Source organism: Oryzias latipes (assembly GCF_053564925.1).
Source record: "Oryzias latipes strain Hd-rR chromosome 1 unlocalized genomic scaffold, Olatipes_Hd-rR_3.1 chr1_Y".
In the NCBI taxonomy this organism is placed as follows: Eukaryota; Metazoa; Chordata; class Actinopteri; order Beloniformes; family Adrianichthyidae; genus Oryzias; species Oryzias latipes.
Genome location: NW_027616335.1, coordinates 2,312,372 through 2,329,669, shown reverse-complemented (window position 1 = coordinate 2,329,669; position 17,298 = coordinate 2,312,372). Strand labels below are relative to the sequence as shown.

Here is a 17,298-nt window from a genome sequence, read left to right as displayed (position 1 = left end):
ATACAGACCACGGATGTTAAAACACGAAAGCTCCTCACCATGCATGGAGGGTTCCATCCCAAATCCAGCACACTGAGACTGTATGCTAGTTGCAAGGAAGGAGGCCGAGGACTAGTGAGTGTAGAAGCCACTATTCAGGATGAAACATCCAAGTTGCATGAGTACATCAAGCTCAAGGCCCCAAATGACAGTGTGCTCAGTGAATGTCTCAGGCAATGGAGAGCAGAGGACACAGTGCTGGAGGACAGATCCTCATGGGAGGACAAACCCCTGCATGGGATGTACCACCGGACCATAACTGAAGTGGCTGATATCAAGAAGTCCTACCAATGGCTAGAAAGGGCTGGCCTACAGGACAGTACTGAAGCGCTCATCCTGGCAGCTCAGGAACAAGCCCTGAGCACCAGAGCGATAGAGGCTCAGATCTACCACACCAGACAAGACCCAAGGTGTAGGCTGTGCAAAGAGGCCCCTGAAACAATCCAGCACATAACTGCAGGATGTAAGATGCTGGCAGGTAAAGCATACATGGAGCGCCACAATCAAGTGGCTGGAATAATATACAGGAACATGTGTGCAGAATGTGAACTGGAAACCCCAAGGTCAAAATGGGAAACACCTCCGAAGGTGGTAGAGAATGAGAGGGCAAAGATCCTGTGGGACTTCCAGATCCAGACTGATAGGATGGTAATGGCAAACCAACCAGACATTGTACTGGTGGATAAAGAACAGAGGAAAACCGTTGTGGTGGATGTGGCAGTGCCAAGCGATGGAAACATCAGGAAGAAGGAACATGAGAAACTGGAGAAATACCAGGGACTCAGAGAAGAACTGGAGAAAGCCTGGAAAGTGAAGGTGACAGTGGTGCCTGTGGTAATTGGAGCACTCGGGGCAGTAACCCCCAAGCTGGAGGAGTGGCTACAACAGATACCTGGAAAGACCTCAGACCTCTCAGTCCAGAAAAGCACAGTGCTAGGAACAGCTAAGGCTACGTTCACACTGCAGGGCTTAATGCTCAATTCGGATTTTTTCAAAAAATCCGAATTGTTTGCTAGACCGTTCACATTTCCAAGTAAATCCGAACTTTTGTGATCTCCAGTGTGACCGTGACACGACCCAAACGAGACCCGCATGCGCAGAAGCCAGAAGAATACTCAACGGTGAACGACGTCACTTGTTGTTTGCGGAGCCAACGTTAACAATGGATGTCAATAACAGTGTTGTCAAAAGCGGAGTTCTTTTTGTAAAATTAAATTTATTTTCACGAAGGAGCAGCACAATTACAATCTTCTCATTTTAAGAAGGCATTGGAGTCGGGATCGTCTGTACCCACTGTAGTGGAAGAGGAATGTGTATGTGTTGGGGCCGTGCGCCCGCGTGTGTGCAAGCGCGTGCCGTGATAGATAATTAGGGGGGGGGGGGGGGGGGGGGGCAGGGGGGGGGCAGTGTGGGCGCGCATTCATGTTGTGTGTTACGGAGGAAGGAGGGCGGTAATAAAAGAAGGTTTCCCCCAGAATAAATGCTATGGACTCTTTATTAACCCGTTCTGGAGAATCTACGGGTCAGAAAGGGAGGAGGAGGAGGATCGCCTCCGGTCCCCCGCGCTTGAGCACGGTCGGAAAGGCCGGGGAGAAAGAAAAAAAAAGTTATCGCGGGAAAGGTTCAACACCACGCTCTGCCATTTAGCTGGATTTTTTTTCAAAAACCGCCCAGTTGCGATCAGAGCCCTGGAGTTTGGCCTGAAAAGAGCGATTACCCCAAATATTAATCCAATCAGTGACCTCGCTTCCCTTCCACTGACTGATCTCAGCAGCATCGTCCTCCATGGTTGATGTTTACGTTCTCGTTCCCGCCTACTTCAACGCAAAATGATGACGTTTGTTGCGTGTCGATGACGTACAGTTCGGAATCAAGTCGCCTGGTCGGTCAGACGGCGGTCGCAATTGAAAAGAACGGCTACAATTCGGAATCAGGACGGCAAATCCACGGGGCCTGGGTCGCAATTGAAAAGATCGGATCTGTGTCATTCAGACTGTCATGAAAAGATTGGAATTGGGCCGCTTAGGGGCAAAAAATTCGGAATTGGGTCGTTTCAGCCTGCAGTGTGAACGTAGCCTAAGATACTGCGCAGGACCCTCAAGCTCCCAGGCCTCTGGTAGAGGACCCGAGCTTGGAGGAGAAACCACCCGCGGAGGGTGAGAGGGGCGTTTTTTTTTTTTTTTATATATATATATATAATCTGTAATCAATTTTCAAACAAGATTCTTTAATTGGTGTTGTGAAACTTTCTGAAACCACAAATAAAATAGTTTTAATATCCATATATTTACTGCCTTTTTCATTTTGACAAGTTCTCACTGAAACTTTAGTTAAAAAAAGTTCATGATCCATGAATATTTGATTGCCATTTTTTAACCAGAAGATCTATTTTTAAAAAAGTTCTGAAAAAATGGGTGGATGTGCCAGACTTCCTAAACTACAAAGCACAAATAAAGTAGAAAAGAGAAAATATACAGTAAATAATGTGAAGCAAATGCATGTTTTCTTTTATGTTTGTTGATTTATTGTTGCTGCTTTTTTGTGTTTGTGTGCATCAGCGGTGGGGAATAATTGCAGCCTGGCGACAGATGAGACATCAATGGGCAGCAACGAGTCCGTATCGTCCCAGTCATCGACGGCCTCGGCCTCAGAGGTTTCTACAGAGAAGACCGAGCATGCAACTCTGTGTTCCAGCCTGAGCTCAGGCAGCAGCTCCCGGTGAGTGTTTGTCTTTGCCTTTGTCTCAAATCAATATTCCACTGTGTCACCACTTAAAATGCAGGTATTTCTTTACAACTTCCAAATAGTTAAGTCACAAACGAGACGCATAGATTACACCATTGTATACATAATAGTACATGATGTAGTTTAAAGGTAAGGAACTTCCTGAGAAAAGTAATTCCCTAGAGTACTAATGTGTTGCCAGATATTATCACTGCTCCATCCAGTCCAGCCATCCATCTGTCCATTCACTTGGCGTACTTCTCCCATTTCAAGGAGAAGGAGTTTCCTGTTTGCAGAACTTAAAAAAAAATAGATTTCCAATGTCAACTCAGTACAGCTCTTTGATTTTTTTTTGTTTGTTTATTTAGCAGCAGACTGTAAATCAGACTCTGCAGCATCATGCTCATTAGAATCCTTCAGGCTGAGAGTGGCAGCTTCACCCAGGTTACACTTGTCCTTGGAGCTGTAACATCACACAAATGTTAAGCATGCAAGTGCACCTTCAGGAATGACATTCAACTTATGTGTTTGAGAAATATATGTCATTAAATTCCTTTTCCCTGCCAAATTCAAAGTAATAAGAAACCTATTACTACTCAAATGCTAACGCCTAATATCATTTTTATTTACTTAAACTAGTTATTATGACTGAAAGTAGTTGCTAGTTGCATAAATTGACTATCAGATTTATACATTTTTTATGCTGCATTCTAAATAATTCCACAATTAGAATGGGTGAATACATTTTTGATTAAATGTTCAAACTAATTCATACTCCTAATACAGGTACACAAGCGTGTCTAATCTACAGGGAAATTAGTTTGTGATCATAAATCATAAAAGGCTTATATCATGCAGAATCAACTTTTTTGATCTTTTAAGTGTATTTTAATGTTAATTTCTTACGAAAAACAACTTCACAGCGGTATTTTGTTTCATTCACGCATTTCTGAGCATTCCACAAAAGCGAGCGGGTATATCCGTTCATAGGTATGAAAGTGGGGAACAGCACCTTCCAGGGTGAGTCTGTGCAGCCAGCACCACCCCCAGGCTAACACGCGCACCTTTTCTCCACAGAGCAACTGGTGATCGAAAAAAACGTTTTTATTTTATGTGCACAATATGCACATCCATATTTGCAAGAGTTCAGATGTCATTTGTTTTCATGGGTAAAAACTCTGACACGCTGGCGAGACCGGCTCTAGGTTGACATCATTAAATGAGCGGCACGAAAGTCTGTGCCTCAGAAATCGAACCATTTTAATTCCAGGTAGGGAAAAGGAATTGCAAAAACAACTGATATTTCATTTTTTAAAAATCGTTCTTTGGTGTAGGAAATATTAGTGTAGGTAATATATTTGTAATATCTATCTATGAATACACTTTTGTTTACTCTGAAAGGCTTGGAAGATGCAAACACAACTGTTCTTCATATAGGAAAAACCATTGAATGTATGTGAGTGAGTGTGACGTCATGCACAGAAAATGCCTTACGTCTGGCTCCATCAAGTCAATTCAAGTTGGCATTTTTTGTGATGTGGACGCCCCCATGTTGGAGCTAGACGATGTTGGTACGCAGTGATTGGTCCAAGTCGGTCTGAGTGGCAACCACTCTCGCCAATCAGAAGAGAGCATGTTAGAAGGCCGCACCTCTACCACTTGAAAGCGGGCTCCAGAGTTCAACATGAGACCACCAACTTTTATTGAGGTGTCTGATTGATCAGTTTAAAACTTGAATAACTTGCAATAAAGAAAAATATTGTGGGGGAAAAATGGGATTAGCAAGAACAACTAAGTATAAAAACTAAATATCAGATCTAGGAATTGTTATTCTGACATATAGAATGACTGAGTCATAGCTGTTTATTTCTGTATAGAAGTCTATGGGATTTTGGCTTATTAGAGCTAACAGGTACTTCCTGTTTTGAACGCCATGAGAGAAGGGTTCAGTCAGTCCACTACTCATATACAGTCAATGGTAAAAACCCACTATGGTCTCTAAAATAACTCAACAAAATGCATAATATTTGTATTTATTTGTTTTATTTTTTAGAAATTTATAGTGAAAATCAGAATCTGCTTTTGAAGTATTTAACTAGTTCAGCCTAAAAAGTAAATAATCAAACAAGCCTGGACTTAATGACCTTATTTAGCATTTTGTCCCACAACCGGCAATGAAACTGTAACCGTCAAAGAGACTTTAGCATCTATCAACAGGTATTTTGACCAATAACTGCGGTGAAAAAAGGTTTAAAGGTTTTCTTCCTTGACTTTAATCTGCCACATTGTTGTTTGATCCAGCACTATCCTTCTTTGTGGTCTGTCTTTTTGCCCCCCACTCTCTAAGTCCTTGATTCTTTTTTGTTGTTTCCACCTCGAGACTCCTGTCGAATGCTGATGCGCGAGATGAGCTGTTGGGTTAAGCTGCAGATGTTAGACTGTCTGTTGTATCATGTCTGCAGATTCACCTTCAAAACACTTTCTGTCAGTGCCCCCCTCGTCTCTTTACACTCCAAATGCACTTGGAATGCAAAAGCAAACCCACCTGTCTCCTTGACGAAGGACGATGACAATCCTTCGTTTTGTTTGACCTCTTTTTGTGCTTTTTTTGGTATTTTTTTTTTTTTTAAGTGTAGAATTAGACAACCAAGACTTAGTATTCCTTAGGTAAACAACTCCTTTTTCCTCCCTCGTATGCAGCATCATGTTAGAGGACGGAAGGAGCAACCTGGAGGAGGTCGTAAATCTCAGCCCTTATTTGTTTGGAAGACAGGTGGCCGTGCGTTGGCCGTGTAAATCGTATTGACATAGGAGAGATATTCATCTTGTTTACCCTTATAGTCACAGCCCCTGTCCCTTTATGAAGACTTGCACCATATGTCACAGGGTGTCGCCCTGGCATTGTTCACTCATAAATCTTAGCATGTGAGATGGTGGAGACCTGTTGGCACAGCACCTCCCTGGCATCGAACCCAGGGATTTGGTTCCATTTTCAGCCCAAACCCAGCAGTAATTACAGTAGATTGCTTCCAGCCAGTCCCAGATATGCGTTATCTGTGTTTTGCTGTGCACTCAGGTGCACCTAGAAGACTTTGAGTCTGCCTTACCATACACAAATGTGTAATGACTCATGACATCCTGCAAAAACTTTCCCCGGACTTTGGCACAATTTATGGCGTGTCATTTGCAATGACTTGCCTCATTTCTCCTCTTCTCCTTAAATTCAGTCACAGCTTCCCACAGCAGCCCTTTTTTTTTTTTTTTTGCCTCAAGTCCTCTCGGTTTAGACTTGCCCACCCCCGTATATTTTTTCCCTTTCTCTGGACTGCCCTAACCCCGAGCTCTCCAGGCCTCTCGCAGGCAGACAGCTATGGATCATGAGACCAAGGGGTGGAGGGGGATTTGGGCTTATTTCCCGCCCACCCAGACAGGCGGAGAATTGGTGAGCAGCTTGGCTGCAGAATTGATCCTTGCTTCTCAGAGAAACACCAATAAATCCCACACCTTCTTTAAGTAAGAAAGAAGGCTGATAGCCGCTCTCATCCCAACGTCGCTCCACGCCAGGATAAACCAGACTCCAGACTTTAAGCCAACCTTTGTGTGAAAATGGCAGCAGAAACCAGTAGCAGGAGTTCACTCGGGGTGATGAATTCCTTCTGCCACTGACTCGGCAATGTGAGGAAAAATGCGGAAGAACTTTCATGTAAAAGTGCTGAATCAGAAGACCTGCACCGTGGTTTGTTTTTGTTTTACTGCTTATGCACATAAATTAAACAAGATATCAGGAAAAATCTTGAAAATTACGCTTCAGTTGCTGCAAATCCTTGTAGAAAGTTTTCACCCTTCTGCCTAAAATAAAGGCACTATCAATTTTGCGGGGAAATAACAGAATTATTTTACACATTTGACATGGACATTTATGAGATGGTTACTATTTCTCCATGTTTTTCAGACGTTTTGCACAAATCCTTTAACGTCCCATTCAAATCCTCTTTTAATCTATTGTAAAAGCTTTCCAAGTAGTTTTTAAATTATTCTTATGCTGTTTTAAGGCAAAAAAAAAAACAACCTGTGATGTTTTCTAGGACACAGTTTCTGCCGGGCCTCCGGAGTTATAATCAGTTTAACTCTGAGTTGTGGGCTGTACTTTTGGAACAGAATCAGCCCGCCCCCTTCATTCATCTATTTACACACTTTCCCATTAGCCCCGTTAGTCACGCCCCCAAGCTAATATTAGCAGTGAATCAAAAATGGCGAGCAATATTGGAGCTATCTATCAGTTTAATTTTAAATGTGATACCAGCTCGGACAAAGAAAACAAACACGTACATGGATCTATTTGTCTGCAAGTGAATGCATCAGAATGGAGCGGAGCAGGGAGCTTGTGGCCTGCCGATTATAGCTTCTGCATTTTGTTGTCAGATCCTGATTCACAATGATTTGAATACAGAAATATTCAGGACTGCAATTTTTAACTTAAATTTCTTAATTTATGTCCTCCACCATCTGAAAAAATGTCACAAAAGCATGTTCAGAACACCAAAAAAACAATTATTTATTGGAGTGAGTCTTTGAATGCAGCCCAGACTTGCTGACTTTAGTCAAAAGTCTGTGTGTGTATTTTTTTAAAAGTGGACCCTTACTCAGGGTTTTCAGTGCATGCCTTGTCAGTTCTCCTGCAGGTGGGCCGGTGGCGGTGCTCCTCTCCTCCTTTTGGCTGCGTCCCAGGCAGACAGTGGTTGTGCCTGGACCCAGCTTAATGAGTGGATTTGCTGCACTGCAGCGCTCTGTCCCCCCATGCTGATGTGGAGCAGCTGAGCACCACAGTGGCCTCATACTGCTGCAGAGCTATAAATCACCCGCAGTCAGTCCAGGCACCAACTACCACTTGGGGATGGACAAGCACACTGAGAGGGAGGCAGCGGATGGTGAAGAGGAGGGGGGGGGGGGGGGGGGGGGGGCAATGCAAAGTAGAGAAAGAGAGCGTGAGCTCAGGACTGAGTGTTCACCTACACCTTTGTCCCAAAAGATCCCCGAGTGCGTTCTCCCTCAAGGCCATCCCTCTCTCTTGCCTCCGCCAGAACCCCCTGCTCACAACATCCTCCACAACCTCCAGCCCCTCCCCAGCTGCTCCCTCTAATTGCCTTTATTAACGTCTCTATGGGAGCGGCAGCTAGAAGCAATTTGCTCATTATGTGCTGTATTAGCGCTGGCCCAGGGGCAGGCATGGAACACAGAGGGATGCTTGGCTCAGAGTCCAGCTCTCCTCTGCTGCACTTTGTTTTCACCAGGGTCTCCTACCTCTATTCTGTGGGATAGCCATGAACTTGTTGTCCCTAACAACCAATGTAAAGTTAAGCTGCTAGTGCCTGATAAAGCTTTGCTCAGGGCTTCCACTTGATCTTTAGTATTTAAAGAGAAAAGGGTTTTTACCTGACTCTAGAAAAAGAATTTAGTGTGAAAACTTTACTAACTCTCGCACCTAACTTTTTTTTATCGTAGCTCCTATGCTAGCTAATCTTTAGTCCATGTTAGCTTGACTTCCAGCAATGAAGAACCTTTTAAAATACTAATTCAGCTCATTTGAATGACTTTGCAGTGAAATTGGCATTCATTTGATCCTTTGTTTTTCTAGAAAATAATACTACATGGAAAAACAATTGGTTTAGCACATAGTCTTGAAGTCTTGTGATAAAATCTTGAGTCAAGCATCTACAGTCCACTTCAAAATCCTTCATAATGTTAAATTCCTTGAACCAAACTGGATCTTGTAGTGCTAAAATGTTTCTGGTTACATTAAAATTTTAAAGTGTAGGGATATTCTGATGCAAAGATAAAAGAAATAACATGAAAAGCATATTGATCGTTGAGGTTGTGCTGATCTATGTTGAATTTCGTCAATAAAAACAATTTTGACTATGTTTTTTTAATCCTGCTGTGTCAGTAAAATGAAATTACGGTATGTAAACGAATGCACAGAAGAGTTGCATCAGAAAAAAAGATTTGCCTACTCCTTCTTGACTGAGGGACATCTAATGTGAGCTATTCCCTTGTTATTGTGAGCTGTAGTTATTTGTTTATTTGTTTGTTTGTTTCTCTTTTTTAGATCCACTACAGCTGCAGCCTGTTCTTCTGCTCCTGAAGCTCCAAGTGAGAGTCCGCCTCTTGCCAGCACAGCCGCATCAGAAAAAGACAAGGAGAAGCCAGAGGAGAGGTATTTCTTTATACTTTTTTCTCCTTACTTTTGCTTTCATAGTTTCTATTCGCTTTCCAACTAAAGGGAAATTCAAAGTTAGTTTAAAACACTTAAAAGAAATATTAGGAAGGAAAACTTAAAAGGCTTCTTTTAGTGAAAAAAAACAAATGCTTCTGCAATCAGCATATTTTTTCTGCAGCCATGACTAAATTTATGTTTTCATTTTTATGCTCATCTTGACAAACGATCAGATCAGCTTTCTAGTAAGCAAATAAATATTACATTTTATGCTCACAGAAAATTGTGGACTGAGAAAATGGCAAAAGAAATGTGGGGTATTTATCTTTTCAAAAAGACAAATATCTGTGGACCAGCTGCAAATTCCAGGAAACGGGCCCTTTTTTTAGTCATTTCTACTTTTTAACTTTTTATGTTTGTGTCTGCTTAGAAGACTGAAGAAGGCCAAAACTGTCATCTCCAACCCAGGACTGCAAACTTCCTGACAAGATTTTGCTAACTCATACAGTAACAACTATTCCCAGACTTAGAGTTCGATGTAAAGCAATTCGAGGTCAGATGATAATATATATTAAAAAAAAAAAGAGCTAAAGGCAGAGCGTGTTCCTCCGCTCTGAGTCTTTGCCTCAGGCTGTGATTGAAGAGGTTCTGTAGGATCCTACAAACATGGTCTGCACCATTTCTCCAGGCTGTGAGGTTGACACCATGTGGACCTGCAGGAAGGTTGAGGTTCATGTGTCTTTTCCCCGCCGCGTCTACACAACAGGGACCAAAAGCGTTTCTTTGCAACCTGATTTAAAGGCGTTGCTTCTTCACAATAAGGCAGTCCTGTGAAATGAAGAAAACATTTTGAGTTTATTTTGCAAGGTGTTCTGCAAAAAAAAGTGTTGAATAGGACAAAAATAAAGACTGCAACTCTGCATCAATGTCAGCATTTGCCCTTGAAAAATAAAACTTTCTTTTCTCACTTAAGAAACAGAAACAGAATTTTTACATTCTGAGATGAGATTGTAATTGAATTTCTTCTGTCATGATTTTCCTGTCTGATCTTTACATTCAAGTCAGTTGCATCCCTACTAGCTAGCCTATTTTGACTGTTTCTCCGTCGGTGTTTCACCTCACAGTTTCATGCATTTAACTTACCGGTTACTATTATGCTGTTACCTTTCAGGGATTTAATGGCACTGAAGTGGCTTGAATACTCTTTTGCAAACCCCAAATATTATCTCTGTGAACAGGATGGGACTGTGCAGACAACACCGTAGCCGTTTCCCCTCCATAACAAAACTGAAAGCTAAATTCACTTTGAATTAAGCTAAAGAGCTATCCAGTCCACTAAAGACACGTTCACATTCGAGTCCTCCAGCTCCACGAGTGTCATTCTTTCAGAACTTTGTACTCTTGTATTGACAAATCTGCATGCAGAAAAGTTTCTCCGCCGCCTTCACTTTATCTTTTTCTCTCTCCCCTCCACTCCCACCTTGTTGCTTTTAAGCTGAAAGAAAGGCTTATCGTGCATCGAATGTTGAAGGCGCAGTTTCAAAATAAAAGCAGCTACCATTGTGGATTTTGGAAGGTTGGCCAAAACAACCTTTCACTGCTTGAGGCCACTAGAATATATCACCATTTAGCGGCATAAGTGCACATTTTTACAAAACCATTAAAAAAAAGCGATCAATACAGTCCTTTATTATGTCAACCTGCCTTTAAACACAGTTTCTAAGCTCACAGTTGTAAATGCAAAAGCTGATGCACCGTGAAGGTAAATGTCTATTCTGCCTAGAACACCTTGACAGCTTTTCCATTACTTCATGGTGAAAGTGTTGTCTGTTTTGCTTTCCTGGCTTTTTATCAGGAAAAAATAAAATAAAATGTTAATAATAAAGGCCGAGCATCTTATCATGTGTGTGCACGTGTACACATGTCCATGAAAGGGGGCTTTGACTCCCTGGTTTGTCCACACTAAAGGTTGGGGCGCTCTCCCGTTTAGAGTCCAGCTCCTCTTTGAAGTACTTCTGCCCATTTTCCCAGCTGGCCCTTTTCTGCTGTTTCAGGCCTGTGAGAGAATGAACATGCAGACCTGATGCTCAGATTGAACTGTGCCGTAATCCCTTTCAGAGCTCCGCCAGTTCACTGATTGCCTTCATTTCTCAGTGTCACCGGCAGGAAAGCCAAGGCGGTGTACCCGTGTGAGGCAGAGCACGACTCGGAGCTCTCCTTCCAGGCCGGTGCAATATTCAATGCTGGTAAGTGTTATCGCCCTCACCAGTCGCAGAGAGAGGGAAAAAAAACAGCACTCACATATTGGGTTTGGGAGAAAGCTGAGCAGCTGATCTGATCTGGAGTTGAACAGAAAGACGAGATGAGGAGAGGGAAAACCGGAAAGAACCAGGGCCAGGACCTGCTTTGTCCTCTGGAGTCCATGGAGAGACGCTCAACTGAGCTTTAGTAGTCCTCAGGGCAAAATAGCACTGTAGTGTCTTTGATTTCCTTTTTTATCAGACAGAGGGACTCTCACTGTGATGTAGATTTAATATGAGTAACAATATGAAATTAAACATTAAGGAAGCTTTAAAGCTTGTGAGTATTAGAGAGTATTTTTATGGTTTTTCTTTTCATCCTCACTTACTTTTTGTTACAAAGTTACCAAACCTACACAAATTTCGCCGCATTCCTGCTAAATTAACTTCTTCTCATCTTACTGATAAAATTAATCTTGACTTTAATATATATCAAATGTTTTTTTTTATTACATATGAAAAATATGTATATTATTGTAAGTGCTCTGCAAAGAAAAAGTCAACAATATCATATTATCCCTTATAGCAAAGGTCTTCAGAGCCTGTTGTGACTATTTTAACTCTCCTGTGTTGCTCTCTGGTTAAAGAAAAATAAAATGGTTTGTATTTTAAGAAGTTACATATTTTTCTGACTACATTAAGCAAAACAAAACAGTCGAACTTTATTCAGTTCAAACAGTCGAAGCACAGTATGTATCACTCCGCCAGTACTGGATTACAGTCTCCATGATGCTCCAGCAACCCATCAAGCAATGCAGCTTCAGAGTTTACTAAAATCGTACTAAAATATAAAAAAAGATTTTTGAACACCATGTTCTACAGAAAATCAATTGGAGTTATGTTAGGTCAGGCAGAATTTATACTTGAGGCACACCATATTATATTTTTGAAAAGAATTCAAGGATTGTGAGTGATTTATTTTGAAAGGAAGTCATGTAAACCATTGTCAAAAAGTTACAAACTATTATAAACCATTTGATTTTTTATTTTTTTTGAAAAAAAGGCAAATTTCTCTTACTGTCAGTAAGAAATCTTAGGTTTTGGAGTTTGCAGACCTCTGCCTTAAAATGGTTAAGGTCAAATATTTTAACCTATAAAGACTGTTTAAAATGATTAACAATAGATTTATCTATTTCTCTGTCTGTCTTTAAAAGTGGGCCTTAGAAAAGACCTTAACTAAATTTATCTTTAGATTTTTGTCTTAACATAGAAAATATTCATTACTTTAAATTATGGTTGATAAGTTCAGTTTACTTTTAAGTATCTCTTCCTACCCTTTCAAATTTTAAAATAAAAAGCTCCAAAAAACTATAAAAGACTGTATTGGTAACGTTGTGAGAGGAGGCCAAGATATGTGGTGTAACATCAAAAACAAGCCCCTTAAAAATAAGTCAAATATTTTTACCTCATTAAAAAAAAATGTATCTGCCAATGGGGTAAGAAAAATGGTCTGACCAAGAACCCTTTTTCAAGAAAAAATTCTACTCACTAATACATGTTCCCTCAATTTAAGATTAATTTGTTTTTTAAAAACTTTATTGATACAATTATTTTATTTTGTAAGACAGAAAATTAGACCATTGTTCATATAACAGTGCTGACATAGACAGAAAAGTAACTTTAGAACATAATTCATGCACTTTCTTTTGCAAACGCTGTAACTTTCCTACATTTTATGCTCCTCTGCTTGAACAGTGGTAGCCAGAGTTTGCCTTTTTGATTCTGTTGGTCCACCCCTGGTGATGCCGTCTTCTCTCCTGCAGTGATCCAGTCAAGAGAGCCGGGGTGGCTGGAGGGGGAGCTAGAGGGAAAGAGGGGCCTCATCCCTGAAAACTATGTGGAGATGCTGTAAAACCAAAAATGGAGATATTTATGGACACTTTTTCATCTTCATCAAGGACCGTTTTAAGTGCGTTTGCTCCATCTGGGCTCAGAGTGCTCAGAAGCCGCCAAAGCAGCACCACCGTCCATTATTACTAATGAACTGTTGTGAACACACATACACATGAGTTTTGACTGACAAGTAGGGTTTGTGCCACACGCGCAAACCATACATTGAATTTATTTTTTATCAACCAAAAAAAAAAAGTCCAAAGATGCACGATTGTGATGCAAAACAGGGATTTCACTGAAGAGTGGTGTGCTATATATGTATTGCTGCAACAGCCAAGTAATGTCACAGTGAAACAGAGGATGGTGTCTGAGCTCCTTCTCCTCTGCCCACTTATACATGGTATCCATGAGCTCAAGGAGAGATCCTCAGAAATCCAAAGGAAAAAATGTCACCGCTGTAGCTTTTCATGGTCTCATCCACGAGGTAGTTTTAGTTGGCGTTAAGCATCAAAACCCAAAGCATGCCGTGAAAATGTCCAAGCATTTTTGTTTTTTTGCTTTTTGCTTTGCTATTTAAAAAAAAATGTTTATTGATTATAAAGAGGCACATTGATGATATAATTTCCTGTCACAATATTTGCATGAGATTTTAGACACATTTCTACTGTTTCTGTTCTTTGTGCTCTTAATGTAGAAACACAAGCATCAGTGTCAACAACAGCAGAAACAACATTAAAAAACAAGTCGTTTGTGTACCGTTGCTCCTAATATTAAAAGAAAAATCAAACACTCCAGTGGGGCTGACTTACAAACATCACACCTTTTTTTTTTTTATAAACATATACCTGTTGTATTCATTTCCTAATCTGAGTCACGACCAAGTTTAGTTCCTTCAGGTTATCAATGGGTTTTAAATTTTGTGGTTTCAATTGGTTTTAACATTTTGCTCAGTGTTGCATGTCAGACCTTGTTTGCAATGCAAAAACCTTCATTTCTCAAAGCGTTTTGCTTCACATTGTGTTTTACGTTGTGGTTACAGTAACTTAAGGAGAGGATTCAAGATGTTCCCATGGGGCCTCAAGTTTTCCTCCCTTTTGTCATTTTTTTTAACCTTTGGAGATCCTGATCAATGTCAAATAAAGATTTATTTTCTCTTATTTTATTATGCATTCTTCCCATGAAATAAATGTTCTAAAATGACCATTTCAATGTTTTTTTTTGTGTGTGTGTGTTTTTTACACGGCATTAAGCTGTAAGAAAGTCTTCTGTGTATATCAGTTCAAGCTTAACCCTCACCATGTTTCATAAATATCTGATTGTTGTGTTTCTGAGAATATAAACCTTTATTACGCAAACCATACAGGTTTTAATCTGCTAACTGTAAGTGTAAAATGCTGAAACATTTCCTGATTGGTGAGAGTGGTTGCCGTAGAAACAGTGACTCAGGCCAACTCGGACCAATGCAATGTGGCGGCTTTTTTATTGGGGGGAAAAACTGGCGACTGAATTTGGTTAATTTTGTTGAAGCAGGAAGTAAACTACTTTCTTTAGATGATGTCACACTCTGTCCAGTTCTCTTATGTAGTCAGTGGTAACGACTTAACTTTGTCTTTCTAGCCAATCCAAATGTTTGGCCTCACAGAAATCTGGGGTTTGAAAATTTGGCCCAACTGGGATAGGGCCCGTTTGAATAAAATGTAAGTTACCAAAGCGCGTTGATTACACATTTTAACCCTTGTGCTATCCTAGACACTTTAACACTGGGAGTTGGGTCATCTAGACCCACCAGACAGAACCTTTTTTCTTCAATGATTTGTGATCTTCACTGGTGTCCATGGATTACATGAAATCTTTCCACCTCTGTCATGGAAGGGAGAACACATCGATGTAAGGGTGGGGTCATCTAAGATAGCACAAGGGTTAAATGCCGTCTTTCACCTATGTGAAAGAAGGCGTGCCATAGAGGTAAAACTGCATTTAAATAAAATCCCCCGTCAGATTTTTTGATGACTTGATTCAGTTACCTGTTCGGCCCACACTTCCTCAGTCTAAAAATAGAGGCTGGTGAAAAGCAGATTCACAGATACAGTGAGCGATGTCGTGTCATTCAAGCCTCACTCTTTATGCCTATGGACCTGCAGTTGTCCATCTGACTAACAGCAACTTCTAAAATAACTTTCTATAAGAGGATTAAAAATAGATGATTATCTTTCTCAGCGAAAACATTTTAATCCACCCCCCCCCCCTCCATCTACACATCCACACTCACATCACACCACACCACCATCTAGTAACATCTCAGCTTCACGCATGATAATTTTTAGACCTCATGTGCAATTAAGACACCGAACCAGACACGCTGCTTTGACCTTTTTTAAAGCAACCGTGCGCAGTCAACCCCAGCGTTAATTACAGACGTCTCGCTGCCTTTTATAAACCAGCAGCCTTTTACCCTGCAAACAAACACTAAACGGTGCGGCCGTGGTTTTGGCGCCACTCCACCAGCTCCCAAAAGAAGCTGCGGACAAGATGATAACATAATGTAATGAGGCAGAGCTAATGAGATGGGCAAAATATTCCTTCACACTCTCAACCGCCGCCCATCCCCTGGGCCCTTCGTCGTCTTCTCTCTGCCAGAATTGTGCTGAATCATAGATCCATCCAGCCATTCTGCCTCTCACTCTGCTGTGAAGTGTCTGTCAGAAAACCTGCCATGTTGCTGTGTCTGTTTCTGCGTTTCCTCTGCCTAACTGTCTGTCTCTCTGTGGTATTTAAAGCTTTCCTCTGCTCCACTTTGCAGGGATTCGTTTTCAGCTGCACTTTTTAAACATAAAATCAGTGAATTTGTATCTCTTGATTGAACTGATAAGCCCCAACACATGAAGCCTTGAGCAGAGTTGTGCATGTTTGCATGCATCCGAACTATCAAGCATCAGGTTTGCAGCTTTAGAATGGATGTGATTTTCTTTTTTTCCTGCACAAATCCACACAAATGCATCTCTTTCTCACTTCCCAGCCCTGGCTGGGTTCCAGCTGTCCTCTGCCTCCTGTGACGCAGTGTCCTTCAGCCTGAAAACACACACCATGACTCAGCTCCGATCAAAGCTCCAGAGCAGTTCACCTCAGACTATGAGGAAATGACACATCTGGACACTGGAAGTTTGAACTTTCAGGGGTGTTCTTCAGCCAAGCAGAGAGCACAAATGTAATTTATAGTGAGACTTGATGTATTATTGAGACTGAAAACTCAGTGGGAATTTGGAGGAAAGTGAATTTCATACATAAAGGAGCAAGGAGGGGAGGGGGGGATCCTCGGCTTGGAAAGTGGGCCACAGAAGCTGCCAAGTGCGGGGGGGGGCAGCCGTGAAATCAGCCTGATCCAATAGATTCTGTTTATCTGGCACAACTACAAGTGAAAGCAAATTGGAAATCTGGGGGAGATTTGGAGGGGGCTGTGATTCAGGGAGGGAGGGGGGGGGGTGAGTAAAAAAGTAATACTGTCTGCTCTACAGTCTGGCAAAGCAGCCATTCTGATGAGCCAAGAAACCTTTTTTTTCTGGACATGCACAGCTCCACTATACCAGTACCACATATTTCTATTGGTCTCCCTTTTTTCTCCCCAGTATCTGCCGCTCTGTGCTCATTATCTGACCACCTAATGCAACTTTTGCAGCTTCCATCTCCTCGACACAGAAACATCACGTCAAGACGTCAGTTTAACAGTTTTATTAGAATCTTGCAATAGTTGTGCAAACACAAGTATGGCAATATCTGCATCAAGATATACAAGAGTGACAGGTTTCAAAAATGCTTTATTGGTTTATGGTGAAGGAGGTTAGCTGTCTGTTTGCTTAGATTGTACTGAGTAAAAAGTCTTTTTTGAAACTGGAAAAAAAAACAAAAAAAAAACAAGAGCATTAGTTTATATTAGTCAGTAATGCACTGCCATGGCTGTGGAGATATGGCTTTAGTATCTCTGCACCCGATTCAGGACTCTGAAAGGAAAGCTGCGTTGATGCGAGACTCCACAAACACACAATGAGATGCACTATTGTCAGAAACAGATGAGTTGGAAGTGTGTTTTCAAAGACCACATGACTTTTTCTGACTGTGGGACCTGGCAGTATGTTCTGATTCAGTTCTTCTCTGATTTATGGGAAAAATGTCATATTCACGCTTTCCAGACAG

At 41.3% G+C, this 17,298-nt stretch overlaps 1 protein-coding gene across 1 annotated transcript in view; it reads left to right on the top strand.

Annotated features, from left to right (window-relative positions):
* The window catches only part of LOC101174324 (rho GTPase-activating protein 10), a 48,977-nt gene extending 34,666 nt beyond the window's left edge, over window positions 1-14,311 (top strand). The window contains exons 20-23 of the mRNA XM_023957652.2: window positions 2,598-2,757; window positions 8,870-8,977; window positions 11,132-11,223; window positions 13,041-14,311. Coding sequence (XP_023813420.2) covers window positions 2,598-2,757; window positions 8,870-8,977; window positions 11,132-11,223; window positions 13,041-13,129 — 449 coding nt within the window. The 3' untranslated portion in view covers window positions 13,130-14,311. The remainder of the gene's footprint in view (window positions 1-2,597; window positions 2,758-8,869; window positions 8,978-11,131; window positions 11,224-13,040) is intronic.
* The last annotated feature ends 2,987 nt before the right edge of the window (window positions 14,312-17,298 follow it).